This window comes from Rattus rattus, chromosome 4 (assembly GCF_011064425.1).
Source record: "Rattus rattus isolate New Zealand chromosome 4, Rrattus_CSIRO_v1, whole genome shotgun sequence".
NCBI classification, from domain to species: domain Eukaryota; kingdom Metazoa; phylum Chordata; class Mammalia; order Rodentia; family Muridae; genus Rattus; species Rattus rattus.
This window is the reverse complement of record NC_046157.1, coordinates 155,275,740-155,293,151: the sequence shown is the minus strand read 5'-3', so window position 1 is coordinate 155,293,151 and position 17,412 is coordinate 155,275,740. Positions and strand designations below refer to the sequence as shown.

Sequence of the window (17,412 nt, the reverse complement as noted above, 5' to 3'; positions counted from 1 at the left end):
TCTATGTTACATTTTCTTTTTTTTTTTTTTTTTTTTTTCTTTTTTTTTTCGAGCTGGGGACCGAACCCAGGGCCTTGCGCTTCCTAGGTAAGCGCTCTACCACTGAGCTAAATCCCCAGCCCCAATGTTACATTTTCAAAGTTAAGTGTTTGCCTGTCTTACAGCTGCAGAGAGCAGAGAAAGCATGATATTTAGAAAATACAAGTCTTGACATTTTTAAGGACAGCGCTTATTTGGTCTCATTAGCAGGCTAGTTAACTGACAGGGAAGAACATCTTAATTGCTCATTAACTCTGATGATGTTCCTTTATCTGGTGTCAAGGTCTGAGAGAGAGGAGAGAGAACAGGGCATTTACGGAAATGCTGATTCTTTGGGGACAGCTTGAAACATGTTTTAATTCTGGCTTAAAAATTCTTTGCTAGGGTAGTTATTTCTCCTCTGGTTAATAAGATGAGCTATGCTGGTGATTAAACATTGTTTTTTTGGAACCAGAGGTCTTTCTCTGTCATTGATTATGGAAACCGTCCTTGGTTAGACTGCAGTCTGCAAAAACCTGACAGCCGATGTAACAAGCACTCGGAGAACAGCTTTCGGTAGGTCCCTGTTGCCTCTGCCCACCCAGCCTTACTGCATGCAGGGCTGAGCAGTAATTGTTCCACGGCAGCTTGGGTCCCTTCCTCAAAGCACACGAAGAGATCCAGGGACTCGGCTCAGCATGTGTCTACACACCAAGAAGCACTGGCCACAGGCTTGTCTCTGTGCTACATCATGTGTGCAGTGTTTATGTCAGCCATTTAAATATCAATTAGCAAATAGTTCAGGCTACCACAGAGTCGGAAACGTCATTATCTTTGAAATGTCACATTCTCGGGGGGTAGGTTCGAAATGGACTTGCTGGACCCACATTCTGTAAGTCAGGGGCTATGTCCCTCCTCATCCTGAAGCATCTTCTACAGGACAGTAAATTACCAGGGGCCTAGCATTTATCTTTGTCACAACACAGTGTGACAAAAGCAGGTACCTGCTTGCCCCAGAGGCACAGTCTATTTAAAGGTATAATGAAGACAGCAGATGTTCTAGACAGATGCTTCTTCTAGAAAACACTTATCAGACGCTTTATTTCCCTCACTGCCCACAAGCTAGCTACGGTTTATTTCGGCATCACACTGGGGAAAGCAAACAGTTTTCTAGACTCAACTGAGAAAACAAAAAAACAGAAAAACAAAAAACCTAACTATAACAACAAAAGAGTTGAATGTTCTTTTTAATGTTTCAGCTTGGTTGGTAAATAATTCAAATGCAGTAATGTCAACAGTCAGCCCTTGCTGTTTTCTACGTACGTACGCACGCACGCACGCACGCACACACGCACGCACGCACGCACGCACGCTATCACAATTTGCAATGCAGACCTGCTCTTCCAAAAAGTGAGTCAGATCATCCCTGCTCAGCATCCTAACCTCCTACGCACCACGGGACCCTTCAGTGAGATGACTCAGAACACGTAGAAAAAGGACACGTCTGGTAGACTTCTTTAGCTTCATATTTTTTGTACGCTATGGGGTCAACAGAAATGCTCTCTGTGCTAAGCTGCAACAACATAAAAGTAAGTCTGGTGTATTCTGGAACCCTCGGTAATGATTACTGTGCTTTCCCCAGGTTTGTGCTATTATGAAAAAGCCACAAGATAGTTCTTTGTGCGGACCTACAAATCTCTTGTGTTTATGTAGGGACACGAATGCTAGGCCATGAGGTATTAGTATCTATCTTCAGTAGGAGGGAGGGGCTAGGCTTCAGACTAGCACTACTTCAGAGGGTCTCTAGCGGTATGTGTTGGTTCTAGTTCCCCGGCACCTTCAGCAGCGTTTGGTATGGTTTAGCTTTTAGATTTTAGCCACTGTGATATACATGTGCAGCCAGGTAGCAGTAACTAATTAAATGTTTCAGTTTTTACATTTCCATGCTGAGTAGTGATGACAAGCACTTTGACCTAAGGCAGATGGTGACTGAAGTGGGAACTATGTTTACTCTCATGGTTATATGGTTATACACATATGTGAAAAAAAGGCCGCTGAGCTACACACCTACAATCTAGACATCTTACTAATAAATGTCTTTGTAGGGGAAAGGAAAGGAAGAAAAATCAGTGTAGTAAACAGAGAGGGTGAGACCAACCTGGGCTTCACTGAATTCAAGACCAGCTCAGGTGAGAGTGTAAAACCTTGTCTACAAAAAACAAAGAGAAACAAGAAACTGTATAAAATAAGCAAGGACAATGGGATGGAGAGACCTGTGGAGGCTGCCCTGGGCTCTGCTCCGTCTCCTGCATCATGCTACCTGGCCACAAATGCCATGTAGAAGCCACAGACAAATGGATGGGGTACCATTCCCTGCGTTTATGGGATTGTGGAGGTGAGAAAAATATTCAATATTTTGGTAATGCATGGCTTTATTTCAAAAATATTTTTCTTTATAATTGTTGAATATTATTGGCAGAAGTTTACAACTGGACATAAGCCAAACAAGAAGGCTAAGTCACTATTGTCACTGTATCTTGTTTCTGAGGAGTAAAGGTAATTGACACTTTGTTAACTATGAAATTGATGGGAGCAGATGACACTTTACTAAGGACACCCTGGACCCTGGGCCTCTCACCAGATGTACCCTGAATTTGCTTCTCTGACCTTTTAATGCTCAGTACTATTCTACAATGATGGCTTATTCAACTCATCTCCTGGTCCTGCACCATTACGTCATTTGAGATTTTTCCAATGCAAATGATTACAGTGTCATTTAAAGTAGCTTAATATTTATATTAATATCAGTAACTTTGTGAAAGCTGGGTCCTATATGGCCACAAAAGTATACTTAAGTAGCATGGGTGTGCTCGACCTGAACTTGGTGAAGATACATGAACACATATAGTATGACCCTCACAGCTGGCTCTTTAGAGCCAAGTGCAGTGGCATTGAGACAGGTTGAACCCTTAGAAAACTGTCATGTGGTGAAAGTAGACCTTTATGAAACTAAACTTTGTGATTCCACAATACACAGAAATCAACGGTATGGTTCCTGGGTTTTCTCATCAATGGCACAACACAGTCAATCAGACAGCAGGTACAGCAGGTGGGAGAGAGCAGGCACACGTAGACTGATTGCAAGAGAGGCTGGACGAGGTGGAGGAAAGGCTCTTGTGAGAACTTGCATTATACAATCATCACATGAGAATTTTGGGAGGCCGCTCCACAGAACACCATCTGAAGGCATACTTCATGTGAGGTCCACGTGAGCATACAGACGCCTTTTCATCATGAGCAGCTTCTAAGAGGGAAACTACAGAAGTCAAGCTGAATCCTACTTAAATCAACAGTTTACATAGCCTTAGCTCAAGCATTACAGACACACAGACACACACACACACACACACACACACACACACCAGTTTTGCCCTAAGCAAGCATGCTAGGGTATAGTCTTCATGTTTAGGAGGACCATTTGAGAACCCAGTGGCTAAACCACATAGTAAGACCAGAAGTAGAAAAGAAAAAAAAGAAAGAAAGAAAGATAAGAGAAAGGGAAACAGTATTTTCAAATGTTTGTTGTAACTATTTTTAATAAAAGTAAATAAATGATACCCTAACATCTCGCTTACGACTTGACGTTGTCCTAGGTAGTATTTAAGATGCACCCATCTCAGATGCGGAGGTAAGTCCTTCCCAACACAAATACTTTATTTCATGATGTTTTAAATTCTTATCAGGAATTTTTGCTTAAAAAAACAACAAATCTTCCAAACTATCAGAACTACAGAACTGAGCCGGATATACAGGGTGTGTTTTCCAGCGCTGTGACAGAACACCGGAGACTGCAAACTTTACGAAGGAAAGGTATGCTTGGCTCATAGCTCCTAGCCTGTCAAGTGCAAGGCGTCAATCAGAAAAGCCTTAGGACTTCAGGTCATGGCAGAAGGTGGAGGGGCAGGCAGGCACATGAAGAGGATTCAAACAGGAAGGGTACCCTTTACAGCACCCCATCTTCTAGTACTAATTTAGTTACAAGGGAGCAAAAATTTCGTCCCACTAGAAAAGCACTGATGAAAATTCCTTACCAATCTAATCATCTCCCTCCCACAGGTCACACTTCCTCTGATGAGGTTACACTGGGAATCTAGTATCAACTTGATCAGCCTGGATGAACTATGTCTAACACACAGCAACAACAAAAGATGAGAGTCTAAGACACGTGACCATTCTCTCCATAAATAATGTATTCGTTTTTAACTTAGTGAAGAGTTCTCCATAGTGGCGATGCACGGTGCTGTCTTTGGCTCTCTGAATCCAAGGCTGTGATAATAGACCAAGTGACTTTAGACAGGGAAAGCTCTGGTTCAGTTCCACAGACTGGCTGCGCTGAGGGAGACAGACAGACAGTATGCGCTGAGGGAGACAGACAGTATGCTGCTCTGTTTCAAGTCATGGTTCCTCTTTGCCTGACTAGCATGTGCGTATGTCAGCCTTCCTAATACAGTAGCCATTATCTATACTAACCAACTTGGAACGAGTGTCACCAAAACATTTACAAGGAGCTTCAAGGACACATCACAAGTACAAAATAGCTTTTCTGGGTGGTAGTTTTGGGTCACTCTGTGTGTGTGTGTGTGTGTGTGTGTGTGTGTGTATGTGTGTGTGCAGTAAGTACAACGAACATTCTTTCAAATCAACTCCCCAGTCCCAGGTTGCATTTTAAACATCTTTTGTTTATTTGTATTTCTCCCCAGTGAATATGTATTACTTTATAACAACAACAAGGACAATAATGATGATGATGATGATGATGATGATGATGATGATGATGATGATGAAAACGAAGGGCCGTAACTGATCAGCTATGTCCATCGTCCCTTTTACGCACTTAGCATAACCCACCTTGGGACTACTTGGAAGGTAGCTGGGCCTTCTTCCAGTGCAGGAGTGAAGTGGTGCTGACTCACGGTGAGACAAAGGCTGGCATGCACAGGAATGACAGCATGTGTGTAAGGTAAGGGTGCCAGTGAACTTGAGCCGGAAGTGTTCCTGCAGACTTGGGAAAGCTGAAGAGTCCCACCAAGTGTGGGTCTAATCTAGCTAGCACCTTCCAGAGAGGCACCTTACAAGGACCAAGGGAGCCCCTCCACACACACACATGCTCCCTAAGGTAGGGACTGTCAGCAGGATGCAGCCTGTCATTACCAGACAAACAGACTGAGGACATTGAACCTCTTGACCCGTCTCCCCGTCATTTAAAACCAACATGTCGGTGCCGGTTGCTTTTGAGGTCAGTTTCCATTCTGGAACATTCCAGTTCTGTTTGAAATGATACTGTTTGTTTTGTTCCCCATCATTTTGATATATGTTCTGCTTATGTTCAGCAACAAATTAATCAAAGGATCATATTAATACTACCCCCCCCAGACTTGAGAGGCAGTTACATGCTTAATATAATCAATAACCCAGCTCTTTACAAACACCCAAAGAAACTGCAACTCAATTAGGAGATAAAATATCAAGATACTCCCTTGAGACATCTACATATCATTTTGAAGTATGATGACAAGGCTTAGAAAGAAGTCAGAAAACTTCTATTAAAAATACAATTTTACTTGTTGAAAGCATCACTTATTGAGTTTATATATTGAAGTCTAGAACATCTAGTTTTAAAAAAAAACAAATACAAGAAACAAAAAGGAATATTACTTATTCTGTGACATTATTTTAGTCCCAGTACAAAGTTCTGAAAACTTCTTCACATCTCTTAATCAATGAGAATACAAGATGTAGGCAACTTTGGCATACTACCCGATAGTTCATTTTATAATTTAATACAGTTTTAGAGAAATGTCAAAACTCTACAACGGGCCAGGAATAATGGTTTTCTCAAATTGTCTTACGAAACGTCAAGTATTCATATCTATAACTTCTTTGCATAAATAACTGGAAAATCCAAACAACCATATTAGTAAACCCTGGTTCTGTCAGTTCTTCTAGCAGCTCATGGCTGCTGCAGCAGCAAATGTCACAGGTTGGCAGGTAAGGCTGGCCCCTCACTTAAGTCAAAGGCTACTACTGCTTCTCCTTCCTAAATCCATCACACTGCTTAGATTAAGTATACTAGGTCACTTAACTCTCCTGTTGCCCAGCAAAGTGCAGAGCATTCTTACCTCATAGTAAAAACCAAGATTTATTCACAGTTTCAGCCCACAGTGCTTTGCCTGTGGTGTTGCTGGTTTGAGGGCCTGGGGGAGGCCCCGCTGAGGAGCATACTGAGAAATACGCCTCAGCAACAGGGAGTCTGAAAACAGACTGGGCAGCCCAATGACTAGTTTTGGTGTGGAAAAAGGAAGATGGGGAACTAATTCATTGGAGTTCTAGCTATGACTTTATTGTTCATTAGCATGTGAGTGGTGCCTTTCCATACATGGCAAGTATGGGCTCAGAAAAATTATAAATTAATTCACATACAACTTCTTACGTCAGTTTCCAAACATGTTTACATTGTTTACAGGCCACTCCATTGGTGGCCCTAAATAGAAGCCTTCTACTGTCTAGAAGAAACACACACAGAATTCTGATTTCTCTGTTACTCCTCTTTCATGGTCACGGATTAAGAGTTATATGCAATACTTTTATTTCTTTACATGCACAATTTCACACCTAAACATGGTCTTAAAGAGAAAACTTTAGTCATTGAAAGAAATGCCCTAAACACGAAGAGTAGTGAGAAATAATAGCCAGTAATTTAAGGTAGCCATCACTTTGCACTGAAATTGCTTTGAGACAATCTGGCAGATGGTACTTCTCTTTATTATTACATAGAAGAAAGAAAGGAAGAAAAGCTAAGTGGTCACGCAGGATTAGCCTTAACTATACATCTCTGTCCTGGCTGCAGCGCCCCAAAGCCAAGCAAGGCAGCAGCTGGAATTTGCATGTTATAAACCACCAACTGCGGATGACTGCATTAGCCAAGAAAGGCTCCCGAAATCACACAACTAAGACACAGCTATCATGTGTGCATGTATCAAAAGCAGGTCTTCCTCAGAGAGTTGTGTGTGTTTTATCTTCCAGGAGACTTTCATTCGTACAACAGGAGTCCTAACTTTCAAACAAAAAATGCTCATCTCCCTATTCTACACTTCCTAGCCATGCCTCCCTCCGGTCTACTACAAAATAAGGAGACTGGACTGGGCAGTGGGTTGTGTCAACACAGTCAAAGTACTTCCAGACATATATGAGTATGCTATAGTGAAAATAAATATTTAAAAAACGCTGATTACAGTTTAGTCAACCTTTCTTTGATTTCCCATACAATAAAATAATCAAGACAAACGCTACCTTTCTATGCCTTGATGTTGCCAGAGAGAGAGGAGGAGTTTACAAGTTAATTACAACAAATCCCCCCCCCCAATTTAAATCACACCTCAGCTGATCTCCTTGAATATGTTTGTTATAAACAGGACTCAAAGATGTCAAGAGCAAAAGCACTAGATATTAACTGGGAGTCTATTCCTTTTCTATTATGGCAACCTGTCTCACTCTCATGCCAAGGCTTTTGAAGCAACCCAGTGCACTGTGTGTGTGTGTGTGTGTGTGTGTGTGTGTGTGTGTGTGTGTGTGTTTGTGTGTGAGAGAGGGGGGGGGGGGGGGAGAGGGAGAGAGGATATGAACACATGCTTTTCAGAATATATGCAATGCTGCCCCACACGACAGCAAGGAGTTCCAGATTTAACCAGGCCCTAGGCCCCAGGTGGCAGACAAAAGTTGGAAAGGAGAGAACTCTGTGCCCTGTGCCAGCTGAACTTGGTGGCAGGTTATTAAAGAAGAACAATGGGGAGGGGGGCAGACAAAAAACCCGGGGGACTAATGTCCTAGCTGGCATCTGCCTTTTGACTCAAAGAGATGGCTCTTAACCCAGCTTTTCCTACTACAGCATGAATCAGCTGCCTCCTGGACTCCTTTGTGAGTGCTGACTGCCAACCGAACAAGAGAAGGTTTCCGCCGATGGGGAATGTACGAGTCCTTGGAATAATAGAGATCTCTCTAGTTCTACAAAGGCTACTTTGGTGTTATTATTCCTGGCATGCACGTTAGGACTTGTAATTATGGCCAGGTATTATTTAGAAATATTTGAAAACTCCGAGGTTAAAAAGTTGCTACCTTGATCCCATAACTTACCTTCACAATATATTTAACTGAAGAATAGTCTAAAACTAATTGGTGTGGGCTTGGAATTCTTTCTCCCAACAAATTCCTCTTAGCTGAATTAAAAAAAGAAAAACAATAACAACAAATCACAACTATTAAACTAACACTCCTGTGGTAACAACCCATGAATCACAGAGAAATAAATATAAATACAGTCTTTGGAAGTACTGTTTCTAAAGTATCTTCAGTCAAAAAGTAAAAATAAACACAATGAATAGTAAGAAGCGTCTAAAGTAAATCCCTACGGAATGGTTGGCTCAAACCCCAGGGAAGGACACCCTGTGAGGAATGCTGAGAAGTACACAGAATACCAGGCCTGCCCCTACAGTAAACATGAAGGCCGGACAGTCTAAACAGTAGCTTTCCTTGGGTCCAGTCAAGAGCTGGGGGGTTAAAGCACTAACCAGTAAATGTAATGTGGTATGTGGGAACTTGCTTACTGCCTCAGAGTCTGCTGCCAGGAAGAACTCAGAGAAAAACCACGAGGAAGGAAGGGTAAAGCTGACAGTGCAGTGAGCAAGAGATCACAGAACCACTGGCACAGGCACACTTTCAGGTACCTCTTGGGCTCCAACTGGTTTCACAGAAGAGGACCCAGAGGAAGCATCCCTGTCACCTTAGTGACAGAAGAGATGGCCTGAAGATGTGTATCTAACACTTCATGACCACTGTGAAGGGCACAGCAGTAGCTACATTATCTCTGTGCTAACACTGGCTAGCCGGAATCTAATGAGCTCCTAATGCAGTTGATAATATCTAGGAGACAGAGAATAGAGATGCATCAAATGCACAGGAAGAAAGAACCAGATAAAATGTAGACTTCTTACAGTTTAACGGGATCGGTGTCTGTGCTGGTTAGTTTTATGTCAACTTGATGCAAGCTATGTTCACTTGGTAAGAAAGAACCTCAACTAATGTACCTAGAGCTGGGCAACCCTTTAGGGCACTTCTTGATTGACTATTGACATAGGAGGGACCAGTTAACTGTGGGTGGTGCCACCCCTGGACTACTGATAGACAAAGCAGGCTAGGCAAGCCGTCAGAAGCAAGCCAGAAAGCAGCACTTTCCCATGAGTTTCTGTCTCTGGTTCCTCCCTTGAGGCATGGCAGCATGCGGTAGGCACTGAGTTCTTGGTGAAGGTGTAGCCCAGCTGCAGTGGGCATCTGACATTTTGGAGGTGCGAGCATCATGCAGCAGCACCTGAGGACAGCAGCACCTGTGACCCGGAGCCGGATTGATTCTGTGAGACAAGCTGTCGCCTGCCACAGTGGCAGAGCTGGGGAAGCAGAATGTTTTGGAGACCAGAGGATCATGTGTGGATCCCAGACCGTGCCCTGGTTCTTCCAATGGAGGAAGAAATGATATAACCTACTCTACACTTAAGAGAACTACGAATTTTATAGAGGCTTTGGATATTCTTAGAGACTGGATATTTTAGAGAAACTATAAAAGATACTTTGGATGCTTTAAAGAGGTGAACTTTTAAATTGTTTGAATTTGCAAAGACCATGGGACTTTTTAAAGGTTAGAGTTCTGTATACAGTGATATTAATATTAACATGCCATTCTGTGGATAGATGAGAAAGAAAAAGTTTCTAAATTGTGTGTGTGTGTGTGTGTGTGTGTGTGTGTGTGTGTGTGTGTGTGTGTAAAGTTGACTGATGCAGGCCAGTTGTGCTGGTTGGTTTTATGTCAGCCTGATAGAGTTAGAGTCATTTAGAAAGAGAGAACCTCAACTGAGAAAATAGCCCCACCAGACTGGGAAAGCGTGTGGGATGTTTTCTTGATTGGTGATTGATGTGGGAGCCCTTGGGGCTGCTGGTCCTGGGTGCTGTAAGAAAGCAGGAGGAGCAAGCCAATAAGCAGTACTCCTCCGTTTTAGAGGGATTGTAATCCAGCAACATGGCTACTCTGGCTGGAATACAGACACACCCTTAGCACACACCTTTAATCCCAAATAGTGAAGGTAAAGTGAGTTTGTGGATTGAAGTACCCATGTTTGAATATGATGTCTACTGAGTGGCAGACAAAGTGATGAATCAGAGAAAGATTTCACAGCACAGAATATGCCCAACTCCAGGAGAACAGTGAGAAAGAGAGGTAACATAAGAGAGCAGCAGAGAGAGGGAGGAGAGGCAGTTTTACCAGGGTGGCTTTAGAGATACATGTTGTGCAGAGAGAGAGAGAGAGAGAGAGAGAGAGAGAGAGAGAGAGAGAGAGAGAGAGAGAGAGAGACAGAATAATGAACCAGCTAAACACAGGGGAAGACAGAATAAGCCAGAGAGTGAGAAGGAGCCAGAGCATTAAAACAAATGGCCAAAGCTGGTATGAAGGATTTGGTCAGAGGTGGCGAGAGAAGTCAAATTGAATCAGTCAGCTAGGAGTGGGGTTTGAACCAGAACAGCAGAGCTGAACCAGCCAATCAGAGATCAAAAAGACGTAGAAAAGGTGAGCTTATTCAGCAGTAAGTCTCAGAGGCTGAAAACATTCTAGGCCTGGATGAGATTGTGTGGCAGGGCTAGCAGCTTCTAAGCCTAGGCCTAGGTTAGCAGACTGAGGCGTTAAGCCTCAGAGAAGACAGTTACATCGAGTAGAGTAAGTGACATTTACACTCCATGACTCCTTCCAGGTACCTGCCCTGACTTCCTGTAATTGAAACAAAAAGCTGATGATCTGTGTAAACTGAAACAAACCCATTTCCCCCTACATTGCTTCTGTTCATGGTGTTTTACCACAGTAACAGAAACCCTAATAACAGTCTCTGTGGGGACAACGGAAAACAAACAAACAAACCAGGATGTACTTTTCAGACAATAAAGAAATAACCAAATACAACAATGGAGACCTCAAAAATTGGCTTCAGGGCTGGTAAAATGCTTCAGTGTGTAATGTGCCTGTCAATCAAGTGTGATGACCCACATTCCATCACTGAACTCTGGGTGGAAGGACCGAGGCCACGCCCACAGGAGCCTTCACACACTCACACAAACACTCACAAACACACATGCACACATGTGAATAAAAAGATAAAATAGCTTTAAAAATATTTTTTAAAGAAAACCGGTGAGTTTTGGGTAGGATTCCATGTCGGATGCTGGGAAATGCTCATTTTCTTGGATGTGACAACGGGGCTGTGTGTAAGTTAGCAGATGTCCTCTGTTCTTGGGAGACACGCACCATAGCACTGGGGAGTAGAGTAACACGACATGTGCAGGTCTCAGCCAAGACAAAGCTCCCATCTGCCTTCTCCCTGGCCCAAATACACTCACCCACAAAGTCCATCCTCCCATAAGGCTGGGAAAACTGGGAGCGGCACTCCCATAGACAGCGGCCACGACAATGGTATACTAATGATTTTAATTAGTTCTGCTCCAAGGAACTAATTTATTAAATTAATTCTCTCCAAACTTGCTTGACCACAGAATTTTACTTTCAATGAACGTTCCAAATAGCATATGGAACTGATTTCAAGAAAACTGATCTAAAACGACTTCCTGCACAGTAGTGACACATAATAGCAAAAATTCTGTCTTTATAGGCTGCTAGATGAATTGCAATTTTGCTCTTCTCAAAACACTTTGTCACTGTCTTATCAAGATAAAAAGGAGATATTCTGAAAGGGCTTTTAAAATTATCTTTTACTTTTTTCCCCTATGGGAAAAGTCTTGATTTTTTTAAAAAAATTATATAAAATGCTGATCATATGATACACAGGGTTTTGTACCCTACTTTAACATTATACTCATACCATTACCACTATACTTTTCCATAGTGTTGTTTTTAACATGTGTATGATGTTAATTTCACATTATTGTACAAATTTCAATCTACTCAAGTTTATGATATAATTATGACTAAATAGTAGATAAACACAAATAATAGACTATTATCTCTTTGGGAAGATTGACTCTCTTGAGATAACTGAGCATAAGCCCCTTGCTTGATCCTTACCCTCGCGCTGTCCAGAAGCCAGGAAACCGACACCCTCATCAGCAGTAGAAATTATGACACAGCCACCATTAAACTGGGTGAGCTGAGAAGCATAAGTAACTTTGCTAATACATGGCACCTTAGTATCTGACGCACATTGTTTTGGTTTTTTTAATTATATGTCCAAATTGTTTTCTCTTTTATTAGTATGGATCGGTATTATGGTTCTGTGAGTTTTTTTTACATGTTACTAGCATTCCCTGTCAAATGTTTTACGTGAATATCTACTGCTTCTCTTGAGAAAAGATGGTAATCTAAAAATAACAACCATTCACCTGTATTAGTTTATACTGTGTTTAAGTACTTAATTTTTATATTTCATTCAATTAGTTAGAAATGAGTATACTGTGTATTCAGAATCATGCCTGAAAATTCCTCCCAAACAACTTCGTGCTCAACGTGCGACCTTCTAACATGTATTTATTTCACTGTATCGTGGTTCTGGAATGTGCTCATTGTAACAGAATGACAAACAAGGTCATGGGGGTCTCCGATCTGGATGGACCCTTTGAAAGACCAATGTCAAATGCCAGGCGCTGCAGTGATTGTGAATGGAAAGAGGAATGGTCTTTAAGATCAGGAACTACACTTGTGAGTGACAAGGGGGCAACATCTGACTCTGTGGAGAGGTCAGCAGTAAGCTGTGAAGCCAAAGCCAGAGGGAGAGCGCCTGCTCGGTCTCATGCTGGGAGGCATACTGCAAAAGCTTATGCTCACAAAGTGTAGAGCAAAGCCACCTAAACCGCATGACCCGTCTACACAGATGCAGGAAAAGAAATGCATGGCCTCAAAGTTTGGAGCAGAGACTGAAGGAATGGCCATTCAGAGCCTGCCCCACATAGGGCCCATACATATACAGCCACCAAAACTAGATAAGGTTGATGAAGCTAAGAAGTGCATCCTGACAGGAACTGGATATAGTTGTCTCCTGAGAGACACAGCCAGAGCATGTCAAATACAGAGGCGAATGCTAGCAGCAATCCACTGAACTGAGAATGGGACCCTCGTTGGAGGAATTAGAGAAAGGATTGAAGGAGCTGAAGGGGTTTGCAACCCCATAAAAACAACAATGCCAACTAACCAGAGCTCTCAGGGACTAAATCACCATCCAAAGAGTACACATGGACTGACCCATGGCTCCAGCTGCATATATAGCAGAGAATGGCCTTGTTGGGGCACCAATGGAAGGAGAAGCCCTTGGTCCTGCCAAGGTTGAATCCCCAGTACAGGGGAATGTTGGGGGGTGGGAAGGGGTGTGGATTGGGAGGGGGATGGGATAAGGGACTTATGTCCGGGAAACCAGGAAAGGGAATAACATTTGAAATGTAAATAAAAAAAAAAATCCCACTCTTGTCACCATGCCAGCCTTAATAGTATCCCGAGGGAAAGCAGCAATCACCGTTTCAAAATAAAATTATGTTACTTTCTCTGAAATGTTTCACAAATGAGATGATGAATCATAAGAAAATATACTTAAAAGAGGGATAGAAGGAAAATGAGTTATTTCACTGGCTGTCCAGCACAGCGCTCCTTTCCAAGTTGTTTCCACAGTTGTTTTTAGGTAAGTGGATGAAACCTGGTCAGCTATGCCAGTACCTGCCTTTGATGGAGAAGGATCAGGAGTTGGAGATCATCCCTGGCTACACAGTAAGCTCAAGGCCAGCCTGGGCTACATGAGATCCTGCCTCAAGAGAAGGGGATGGCTTAGCGGTTAAGAGCAGTGGCTACTGTTACAGAGGACCCTGGTTTGAGTCCAGGTGGCTCACAATCATCTACTGTAACCTCAGTGAACACTGCATGCACGTGGCACACAGACATACATGCAGGCTAATTACCTATATAGGTTGTTATGGTTTGAATATGCTTGGCCCAGGGAGTGGCACTATTAGAAAGTGTGGCCCTTGCTAGAGTAGGTGTGTCACTGTGGGTGTGGGCTTTAAGACCCTCATCCTAGCTGCCTGGAAGCCAGTGTTCTGCTAGCAGCCTTCAGATGAAGACGTAGATCTCTCAGTTCCTCCTGCACCAGGCCTGCTTGCATGCTGCCCATGCTCCCACCTTGATGATAATCGACTGAACCTCTGAACCTGTAAGCCAGCCCCAATTCAATGTTGTCTAAGAGTTGCCTTGGTCATGGTGTCTGCTCACAGCAGTAAAACCCTAACTAAGACATAGATAAAAATAAATAAAATTTTTAAAAATACAGAATTAAATGTATGGCACCTCTAAAGGTATATGTATCTGATTTTTCCATCCATTACTAAATACTCACATATTTTTGTTTAATTTTTGTTAGGTATTATTTATATTTATATTAGTTTAACAATAGAGATTTATAAACAAAACATTTTCAAAGGCTGGCTCCCCCCTCCTTTTCTGATCCACATGCAAAAGCTTTCCTCTGCAGTTACATTCAAGTCTCTAAAACCACTTTGAAATGGTAGGCGCATCTTAGGATGCTTCTGGCTAAAGATCCCCCTACACCAGAGGTTCTCAACCAGTGGGTCTCAACCGCTTGGGAAGGGGTATCAAATGACTCTTTCACAGGGGTGGCCTGAGACCGTAGGAAAACACACCCGACTTCCTGGTTTCCACACTGTCTTTGGAAGCCTTATAACCAGCCTGGGAAAACTTGCTGAATGAGAACTAACGGGTTGGTTTGCAAGACCTTGGCAGAATGCTCCAAACTGACCACTGCAACTTGCTAGCCAAAAGCCAGGCAGCCTGGCCCCACCGACCCATGCTCCGATAAGCAAGAATGTCCGTCCATCACCAGTTTCGCAGTGCCTTGCTATACAATGAGATTACCTTTGCATCACAGCTCACAACCCCGGCACTCATTACTCCAGTCTGTTACAACACACTACTTCAGCTCTGCTGTGTGCTCACTCTTGTCCCCATCTCTGTGTACACTGCTGCTGCCAGGCCTGCCCTCCTTAAATCCAAGGGCTACACCATTACACTATGTGCTCTCATCATGAAGTGCTGTCTGGTACCTGGTTAGTTCTTAGCTCTTGTTTGCAGAAGGCTGCTGCCAGATTCACAAAACGTAGCTCATGTCACCTCCCCCACCCCACGTACATATACAATCCTACTGCCACCTGCTCTGGTGTCAGTTCTGTTCTCAGGGCTGTGACCAAACCCTGACAAGTGGAGGGAGGACATGTTTATTCCAACTTAGTTGAGACAATACAGACCCAGGCAGGGAAAGCATAGCAGGAAGGAGAGGTGGCTGGGCACGCTGGGTTGGCTCAAGGTCAGGAAAGAGAAATCCATGAATACTGTAGTTCTGCACTTCCAGGAACCTAGTCCATGGGATGTTTAAAGCTTCCTAGACACGAAGGTACCATGAAGATTTAACATCTGTTAACCACTGAGATCGTGCACCACAGTATCATTCCACTGGAACTGTTTAACTACAGGGCTTCTTCCCGGCTTCTCCGTATTCTTCCCTCTCTCCATGTTCAGTTTGAAAGCAAGGGCTGGCTTGGACATAACCCCTTACTTCTCTGTTCACAACAACACTCAACACAGCTCTCCAGAATGTCTTTGATATCTCTGAAAATTCTACAATTTCTGAAGTCCCAGTGCTTCCATGTCTGTGAAGCTCTAAGGACATTCCCCATTTCTCTCACACCCACTGAGCCAGTCCTGGATACTTGAAATTATGTGCTGCATGGTAGGTAGCACACATATACTTTATAAGATATTGTGAAGCTTTTGAGGGCAGGTCCCTGATGTTATAATTACTTCTGGAGAGGTGATATCAACTAAGTACAGACATAACCAGAGACAGAGACATGTTCTAGGGCGCCTCCCGTCTTCTGCTTGATGTTCACTCTGTACCTGGACAGTGAAGTAACCTACGTGATGTATAACAATGTCTACATAAATGCTGCTTCTTAGTAACTCACACTAGGACAATAATTAAAATATCCATGTCCAACTTCATATGCCAAACCCAGAGCAAAGAAAGCAAAATAAGAATACTGATTCTTAGATAATAATTTGTAAAAAAAAAAAAAAAAAAAAATTTCCGGAAATTGTGTTAAATACTACAAAACCATAGGCTTTGCTGCTGGAGGGACTGATCCAGTAGGATTCGAACCTGAGTCCTTCAATTCCAAGGGAAATCTGTGTGGAGGCTCACGGCCAAGACTTTAATAGATGATGATACAATGTGTACTTTACAGACATGAATTCCAAAGTTAATTTTTCTGGTGTACTGAAGTTTATTTGTTTTGTCTTTGGAAGTTTCTTGGCTTTACTGCTCAGGCACAAAGCGCGGTGGGCCTATAAAAAGAACAGTTAACAGTGCATCCAGTCTGGCACCTTGGGAGCTCAGGCTGTGGGACGACGGCGTCACATCCCCTTCTTTGAGATCACAATCTGCACCGCTTTCACTTATCTACCCTTTTTATAAAGTATTCAGGGCTTAATTTGCTACAAATAGTCCTTCTTCAGACCGCCTTGCCACGAGGCTGGTTTTAAAATAACAGCAGAGTACACGGCTCTTACCTCGGTCCCAGATGCTGGCTCTTAACGCTCGTTCCAGCTGCTCCTCCTCGCTCAGGCCTGCTGTGTAGATGTCATAGTTCCTGTAAGTTGCTTCATAGGTCCCTGGTCGGCCATCTGTATAGCGATTCTGATATCCGGAAGGGCCTGTGGGCGTAATCAAAAGGTTCAGACCCCGGTAACGGACCTGTCTTTTGCTTCAGAACTGTGGCTTTGTAAAGCCAAGGCAGCCCCGTAGTTCATGTCACTATTTTGAGTGTAATAATGAACTTCTAATCTAGCGAGGATGGCACATGGAAAAGTCTCCCACGAGAGTGGCCAGCTATGAACCCGTCACTCTACAGCCTCTGTGTCCAACACGGGCCTGGACATAAATAAGATCTTACATGCTAATGAGGAGGAGAAACACGAACTTAGAAGGCAGCTACAAGCTAGAGAAGAGACCAGGATGGGCTTTGTGGAGTATGTTTATCACCTTAGAGCATTTCCCGTAAGTCCCGACTTGACTGGGGACAGTGCTAGAGAGCGGCTGAGAACGCTTTACTGTTTTGTGGCTCCAGCCAAAAGGAGACAACCAATGAATGCTTCGTCCATACACCAGAGTGCCCCTGCTGTGTACTCTACTTCACAACTGACAAGACTGAGGCGGATGGGCCAACTGCTCCCACTGC

At 43.2% G+C, this 17,412-nt stretch overlaps 1 protein-coding gene across 1 annotated transcript in view; it reads right to left on the bottom strand.

The window, feature by feature from the left end:
• Rhbdd1 (rhomboid domain containing 1) overlaps positions 1–17,412 on the bottom strand; it is a 118,174-nt gene that overhangs the window by 35,447 nt on the left and 65,315 nt on the right. The window contains exon 6 of the mRNA XM_032901458.1: positions 16,745–16,888. Coding sequence (XP_032757349.1) covers positions 16,745–16,888 — 144 coding nt within the window. The remainder of the gene's footprint in view (positions 1–16,744; positions 16,889–17,412) is intronic.